This window comes from Alligator mississippiensis, chromosome 8, assembly GCF_030867095.1.
Source record: "Alligator mississippiensis isolate rAllMis1 chromosome 8, rAllMis1, whole genome shotgun sequence".
Taxonomy (NCBI): Eukaryota; Metazoa; Chordata; order Crocodylia; family Alligatoridae; genus Alligator; species Alligator mississippiensis.
Genome location: NC_081831.1, coordinates 63,738,611 through 63,747,305, shown reverse-complemented (window position 1 = coordinate 63,747,305; position 8,695 = coordinate 63,738,611). Strand labels below are relative to the sequence as shown.

The window sequence follows — 8,695 nt, the reverse complement described above, 5'->3', positions numbered from 1 at the left end:
GCGATAAATGTCTGTTACCTAAAAGAGACAGATACAATTTACACACATCACACAGAACCTGTTTGTGAGCAAGCAGTTTATAGGTTTTATGACCCAAGGGCTTTGCCTGCACTGTTCTGCTGAGTTGGGCCTGAGACTCAAACTTAGATGTAGATCCAACCTTGGCCCCAAACAGGGATGTTTCCATCTATGGTGATGTTTTGGGGCTAACTCCATTTTTAAGATTTGATATATATCTCTGAAGGTCTGGGTAGCCAAGGATCTAGGGCTAGTATCAGATACCACTTAAGCCACTGGAATTTGTAGCAAGTTTTGTCTTATTAAATGACTCCTCAAGAGATTTTCAGTGCTGTGCTTCCATTCGAGCCAGAAATGCCATGGAACTGGCCCCACCAGTAATCCAGCACCTTCACTAGAACCTGGAAGTCCAGAAGCAGCAGAAGCTAACAGAATTGCTTCTAACCTCAGAAAATGCTCATTTGGGGTCCTGGTGTGGTATGGAGTCAACATATCCTCTGCATACTTTTCCAGCCCCACATACTCTAAATGTTCCTGTGAGTCATGGTGCGCTAGGGTGGTGCACTAGGTCTGTTGGCACCTCTGAGGAGGATCAGGGATCAGGGATGTTATTCATAAATTTCTTTTCCAGCAGCTTATTACTCAGCCATTAAAATTAGATTAGAAATTATACAGCTTGCAGAGAAGTTTGATCAGGGAACAAACTGCATCTAAGGCCTTGTCAAAGTTTTAACTAACTCAGTTTAAGGATCCAAGTCAAATATTGTACTTAATCAAAGTCAATTAGAAATGGGGTAGAAGGAATCCCAGGCTCAGATGTTTTTTGCTTACCATCAGATGGACTGTTGTCAGTCCTTTTCTAGAGAATAAAGCACATCATGCTTTTTTACATATTTATGAACCAAGATATTAACAGTTAAGAAACAGCTAACAGACAGAGTCAAGTTTCCATTGATATTGTACCAAATTCATACTTTCATATGACACCAGAAGGCAGCAAGTCTCTCCAGTTAACAATTAAACAGTAGTTATCAAACAAGCCAGAACTGATTAATTAGGACTAGGATATGCCTTTTTTAAACTGTAAAATCAGAAGCATGCAACAGATTAGGAGAAGCTCCTGTCCCCTTCATCCCACCTGAACCCATTTGTTTATACTCCTGCCAGTGTGTTTTAACTTTTAAACATATAGGGACAGAAAGGCTCAAGAGATCCATTATAGAATATGCAGATTTTTGTTCAAGTCACCATTTCAGATCCAGCCCTTGACTGGAAGCTGTTACCATTGAATGGCTGCTATATAGATGGGTATTCCTGTATCCATCACTCCCTTGGTGCTGTACAAAATAGTGGAGACAATATGGTCATTGCCTGAAGGATCTTCCAACAAATGAGCAGATGGTCTCAGGCCAACTACTAATGGGTAGCATCAGGTAGTCTTGTTCTTGTCCCTCTCAGTCCTAGCAGGGGCCACAGAGAATAGGCTGTGGAGACTGATATGCCTTCTTCTCCTGGGACTTGCTAAGAAATAAGTTATGCTTTGTGAAGAAGGGCAAGAGGCGAGTACTGCTCTTCTCCAACCACCTTACCCATTTACTGTTTGTAGCTAACATGGAGGGCTCCAGACTGACAACTTTTATCAGTTCCAAAATTCACACACCTTATGTAAATCACAAGTCTGATTGCAGCTTCTAATTCCAGCTGAGAGAGCATGATAAGCAACAGTACAACTTCCCAGGAAACTGATTTTCAAAAGTAAAATAAGACCATTAAATAATTACATTCATCTAAGGTCACACTCCAGAGGAAAGATCAACTACTGTACTCTTTACCCTATTGTACCATCTTTCCTTTCCTGGTTAAAGGCAGGAGGGAAAACCAGCCCTTTTCTTTTCTTTGTTTTTCTCCTTCAGATTTTGCTTTGTTCTGCCACAGCCCTATGGACTCTGTCTCCACTTAACAGTCACTAATAGGAAGAGGTCAAAGTACTAAAATATGAGGGTAGAAAACCAAGATGATCTAAAGCAATTAAACCTGATTCTTTTCTAACACCACACGCTGGGCCTTTCAGCACACTGAGGGAGCTCGTTCTTTTTCCTTCAGCTTCTGTCCTCAATACCTTTTATGTGGTTTGTTTTCAAAATGGCGAACATGCCTTTCAGAGGTCTAACGCAAGCAAATGCAGACAGCACAGATGAGCAATAGATGGCAGCAATACACATATAATTGCTATTCTGTAACATCATCTTAGCCAGGTGGTCAACACATTATGCAAGGCTTTGGTCTTGAGCTTTGTAACTCTTCCAGGGTATTACTCTGATCCCCGCTTACTATCGGTGCTTGAGGTAGTTCACTAGCACAGGTGGAATCTCCAGCTGATCTATGGCTCGGGCTCTCCTGGCACGTTTCAGAAGCTTCCTGACAGCCAACCTAGCCTGAGACATCAGGGATTTGGGATGAGCTGTAGAGGAAAAAGATGACAAACAAAGACTGAGGAATCACCACAAGCTTTCTGGACACAAAACCTCCAAACCTCATGCACCTCCATAAGCAAAGAGAGCATTAGTACTCCACGGATAACCCAGTTTGTTTCTCTCATGCACAAATGCTCTTGGTACACTGCAATATGCACACACTTTGGCTTTCTGCCAGCTGCAAGGTGTCTGGCTACTGCAACCTTTTTAATGAATAAATTGCATCATCGTGCAGCCTGCCACCTGGAGACTGTGTCAATGGGCATGACATTAGACACAATCTCACAGTAGCGTTCCTGAAAGCAGATGGGTCTGCATGGTTCAGATTGCATAATGCCAGCGGCCTGGCTCTGTGCTTTGAATGATAATCTGCGGACGGTCTGATCATCGGTGACAATGATGATGGCATTCTGCATAGATGGCCAGAATTTGAGTGCTGCTGAGAAACAACCTTTAGCTGTGTCTTCTCACCCTTATAACCTTCATCACACATCTGTGAACTCAGTGAGCCTTCAGCCCGTCACGAACTTGCAGCACATCCATGTCACTACCTACAGAATAATTTGCTTATTCAGCAAACCACTTTTTTGACACAGATTTTCAAATTCCAGCTTTTCTGTCAGTGCAGAAAGCATATAAGAGGCACAAGACAAGGTCCTTCCTATGGCCAGGGTACTGTACATGTTAAATGATAAGCTTAGCCTTAGGTGTGTCATGGGAGCTGTACCTACCTAGGCACTTTTTGGGACATTTCCCATTGTTTCACTGGTACAACTACATCTTTGCTGGAGATGAAAACATCAGTAGACATTGGTCATCATTGTGCCACCTAAACCTACTGAGAACAAGGCTGTGGTCACCTAAACCTACTGAGAACAAGGCTGTGGTCACCTAAACCTACTGAGAACAAGGCTAGAGGTTTCGTTGGCAATGACAGCTGAGCACTATAAACGCTCATGTTCCCACAGTTACTAAGTGTGGAGGAGCTGCATCAATGGTGAATTATACCTTTGAAGAGAACACCCATGGGATGAAGTTACTAGGTTTATCTGCTCTCCTTCTTTACCCTACATTCTGCTGTATCAGCTTCTGAAAGATTAAGCGTTCACTGTCCCTACGCAAGAATTTTTATTAACCTCAAGCCAACGTAACTTTGCTTTTACTTTGACTCTTGCCAGTAAGGGGTAGGGGAAGGAGGTCCCTGAGAATTCATTGATTTGAATCCTGATCACATTGGAGCACTTGGACAGTCACTCCTATTTTGTCCCTCATCTTCATCCCCCATGGCTGTAACAACTCTTGCAGTCAACAAACTTGGGCGGAAGCAACTGAGATTTCCTGACCAAGCTACACTTGTAGAGGAAAGGAAGGTAGCCTTGACTCAGGCCTGATACATACCCTGTGAGCTGAGTATTTTAGTGGGAGAAGAAAGGAAAGGAGCTAAATAGTCCTGAAAGGAGAGGTGCCTTGTGGAAAAGTGACTGTAGGCTCATTAGTTAACATCCCACTGTGGGAATGTTAGGAGTTGATGATTTGTGTCCTATGTAACCTGCACTGACAGCAATATCAGCTGGAGTAAATGTCACAGTTAATAGCACAACAACACTTTCCCAGGGTTTAAGACAGGGAGTAAAGAATATGGCACCCAACTGAAATTTTAGGGGGAACAAATTACTGCAAACCCTTTTCCAAATTGATGGCAATTGGTTTGTTGGGGGAGATGAATAAAAAATGATCATTGTCAAGTAGTTTATGGGTAGGGACCTATTTAATTTGCAGCTTCACGGATTTCATGGAAACCATGAAATCTGGAATTGTCCATGAAATCTACTAAATGAACAAAAAAACTTAATCAAAATAAAATGCTGGCTCCCCAGTGGGAGCCAGCAGTCCTTGCTGCCTGGAGGGGAAAGAGCTGGCTGACAGGGCATCAGACAATATGACAGCTGCCCTATCATCCCTCCTCCCCCCAGGACCTCCCTGCCAATCAGTGCCGAAGAGCAGGGCCTCTCTGCCAACCAGCACCAAGGGGTGGGGCCTCCGTGAAATGACTGTGGAATTAGAATTTTATTCTGCAAGAAACCTGTGAAAATTGTTAAGTCCCCCCACAATCGAGGTAGACCCCTATTTATGAATAATACAAAAGTTTTCAAATGGATAGCTGTGCACACAGATTACCTCTTTCCCTGATCAGCAGTTCCAGACCCTCAGTCTTCGGTGAGATCTTATCTACTGCAATGTTAGGTAAGTACACATTGGCTCCAAAATCAATGAGCAATCTTATGAACTCACTCCCACAGCTATGTCTCAGGCAGATTTCAAGCAGTGTCTTGGGCCGCTTGATGCGTGCAATCATTTTCTCATCAGTGCAGTTGTAATCGGGGTCAGCTCCATAAAGTAACAGCATCTTAAAACATTCCAGGTGTCCATAGACGGCAGAGAGGTACAAAGGGCCAGAACAAGCTGCAGTATTGGCAGCCCAATCTGGGACCCTTGATTTAACATTAGCTTCTGCCCCATGGTCTAAGAGTTCCTGGAGAATACTGAGGTCTCCATCCCGAGCAGCTGTGAGCAGGGGAGAACAGTTATTGTAGATGCTGCCAGAAGGACAGGCCCCTGCCTCCAGCAGGGCTTTCACACAGTCGAGGTGGCCATTACTAACAGCAGTGAACAGCGGAGTCTGTGCCTTCACATCCAGGCTGTCCACCTCTGCTCCGTGAGCCAGGAGAACTCCTAAACTTCTTAGGTGGCCCTTAGACGCTGCTAGGCGAAGCAGAGTCCCAGGAACACCCCAGCCACTTCTGCTGTTGATAAATCTTTTGTATCTGTCTTGGCACAAGAGTTTATCTACAGTTTGGTAATCATCTTGGGACACCGCTTGGTTCAACTCTTGCCTCTCTCCATCATCATCTTCATCTTCGCAGGGCTGGAGCATGGAGAAAATTTTGGTTACGTCTATGAGACTCATTGTTTGTTTGTCTCCTAAGCACGACTTTCATCATGAGCTGTAATGCATGAGATCTGTGGAACAAAAGCAGGATTCGTTCAGAAAAGCAGTCTCATTTTCCTCACACTCAAGTGGAGGGACATAAAGATGAAGTCATCAATCATGTTACATCCTTTGTTCCTCATGCAGACATGTTCATTCTTATACCTGATAGATCCCAGGAAACTGAAGTTTTAGGACAAAAAGATCTAAACCAATTGCTAAGATCTAAACCAAAAAGATCTAAGCCAATTGGTTTAGATCTAAAAAGATCTAAGCCTGTTGCTTCAGTGTAAGCATGGACCACAAGGCCTCAAAGCAACACCTATGTAGGTGTTCAGAAAGCAACATTCCCTGGGGCATTCGCCACCAGTTATAACCATGGTTTCTACAGTGATTGTTTGAGGTGAGAGGAAGAAGACACTGGATATGGGCTGGGGCTAGGATTTGCAAGACCTGGGTCAGGACAACCCTGTGGTGTGACTAGGGGAGGTCACTTATGAACAAAAATTTGGCATCTAAAAGGTGAACAAGGAGGCTGGCTTTTCATGAATGCTCAGGACTCCCCAGCCCCCATGGCTGTTTATGAGAGTGGTCGAGTACTGAGCATCTATGAAAATCAGTCTCCTTCCCCTTCACCTTGCCTCAGGTAACACCGTCAGTCAAATGGGAAGATGTTCAGCCACTTTCCCAAGCACGTTGAGATCTAAAGAAAATGCTCAAGTAGGCTGGAGAGCCAGACCCATTGCTGATGCTTACTCAGGAGCAGATACAGTCACCTTGCTCATTTTTTTTCCCTTGCAATTTGGAAGGGACTGGAAAAGTCACAGGTTTGGTTCAATTCATTTATACTGAAAAATGACTTGTGGAGCTAATGGAAACAGACAAATCCAATTATGGGTTTTCAGAAAGGCAGGAAGGGTCTTTCTGTACTAAACATACAGGCATCTCACTATCCAATATATCTCCCTTCTCAGCCCTTCCTCCCCTACCCTGAAGCAGGGCAGCAGGAGAAAAGAGTGGGGATGGGGAAAATCTTCTCCACCTCTGACCAATTGTTTCTTTTTGCACAGAAGCTGTAATGAAGTCAAATAATCGGAGTTGCAAGATCAGTCCAGATCTGGTTGCCAGCCTCTGCAAGAATACATAATGCTCCAAAGGAATGTGCAATCTCCCAGGCTGCACCTGACCCGCTGCGAAATGCTAGAAGGCAGGGACGGGCTACAGGAATTCCTGACACATTCCCTTCCCCAAACATCGAGGGACTCCTCCCACAGAAGTCACCTCAAGGGACAGCCCTTGCCATTCCTACCCCTAAAAGATGTGTCAAATTCTTTCAGAAGAAGCTGAAATTCTCTGTTCCTCTAGTTAGTTGCATCGTGAAACCAATAAATACACTTCCAATAAGAGTGCTAAGAAGCATTTTTCCAGCTATTTGAGTTGGTCTAATAAAGATACTGGATTTACCCAAAGAACCTTGTCTGCCTATGTCCTTAGACCAGGGGTTTTCTACCTTTATGGATCAGTGTACCCCTGGCAGCTGGATGCAAAGCAGGGGTGAAGGGGTGGCACGTGGCCAAACATGGAGTGGCAGCAGCCGCCATGTGTAAACTTTGCCTGCCCCCCACGTCCAGCCAGGCGGGCAGTGCCTGCACAGCAGTGCGGGATGGTGCATGGCAGCGCTCCATCCCTGCCTGCCCATGTGTACCCCCTAGGGCCTTCTCAACCCCTGTCTTAGACCGACATGGCTACAACCTACACCCCTTCCAATAAGAGTGGCACTTACCACAGAAAGAGGCATGTTAAAGGACATACACACTAGCTTTAGACAAATGATATATACACCTACCACAGGCAATGAAGTGTATCTGTCCCTAAAACATCATTTTAGCAGCAAGATTTTCTGAATTTGTTAGGCAGGTTTTGTACACAAAAATCTATTGAGCCTGAATCTATTCAACTGGATGAGCAAAAGCCAAAGCAACGGTCAATAAAATAATGAAGCCCTGGACCTAACAGAGAAACAACATTACTTATAACTTATTTTCTCTTAAGCAAGTCTCGACTTGAAAGGAAAGCACAGCTATACTTAAAAGGAAGATACTGAAAGTAAAGGACGGCTGTAATGATTATTAAAACCAGGAATCAGCGTCTACATAGTGACACTCCCTTCACCTTGTAAACACCAGAGTAAAAAGCATGTATTTCACATGATCGCTGATCAAAATAGCCACTTGATGCCAGACACTGAGACAATCCCCTAAAGCAAAACATCGGCTCATTTGACAGTCAAAAGAAAAGGGGCTCGGGTCAAAACTAACAGGTTCTGTTTAGAACAGCAGGAAACATACTCACAAACTGAAAGCTGAGGTTGCCGAATTACCTTGAAGTTGCCAGAATTGCCTGGCTATCATTGTGTGGCTGTCTGACCTTTGTGAGGTAGCCAGCGCTCACCCAGTGCTGTGCAGGAGGCTGCTCTCCCAGGGCTAATTCTCCTCCGCCTTGTGCAGAAGGGAGACAATCCTCCAAGAAGAAGAATTCTCCTCCAAGAGGCGAGGTATCAAGCTCTGTGTGGCTGGAGAGAGGGAGGCCATCAGGAGCACAACTGAAATGCCAGGGGCAGGGAGAAGGGCCAGGGCTTGCAAGCTAATTTTAGCCCCACAGGCGTTTTATCTTACTACTTCCATTCTTGGAAAGTTCCCACTGGGATGAATATATATAGACGGGGGTGGGAGGAGGTCTAAGCCAGAGTGGGAAGCAGACAGGTGCTTCTCCAGGGGGTGAGATGTGGGGTAGTAGACAGAGCAGACACACGCACACAACATTTATGTTATTTTTCCCCATCCAAAGTCAGTCACATTTACCCAGATTCACTCGTGTGTTTGTCCTAATACTCGTGATGCTGGTCACTTCCCTGCCTGGGGCTGGCATCTTCCTTCCTACTCTCAATTACACCCACACTGGTCTCTAGGATTTGCAGTGCTCTCTAAATTTTGCCTAATTCTTCCCAAACTGATGTTCTCCCAACCTGTATCCCCTTCTCCAAGGCCTTTTTCACCTCCAGAGAAATATGAATTATGGCTAATGATTCCCAGCACTTTGGCTTATTCCTGAATTATGGAGAGACTGAGCTATTTGCTGGCTACTCCAGGATGCACTGGGTGTAAGAGTTCGAAGTTTTGTGATGCCTGGTTACCAGATTATGGACAATCAGGCA

The 8,695-nt window shown here is 44.7% G+C and overlaps 1 protein-coding gene across 1 annotated transcript; it reads right to left on the bottom strand.

Moving 5' to 3' along the window:
* Window positions 1-986: 986 nt before the first annotated feature.
* Window positions 987-5,499, bottom strand: ASB12 (ankyrin repeat and SOCS box containing 12). The gene is given in 3 exon segments (XM_019487947.2): window positions 987-2,479; window positions 4,671-5,461; window positions 5,463-5,499. Coding segments are annotated over 3 exon segments (954 nt in total). The 5' UTR covers window positions 5,495-5,499; the 3' UTR covers window positions 987-2,348.
* Window positions 5,500-8,695: the final 3,196 nt, after the last annotated feature.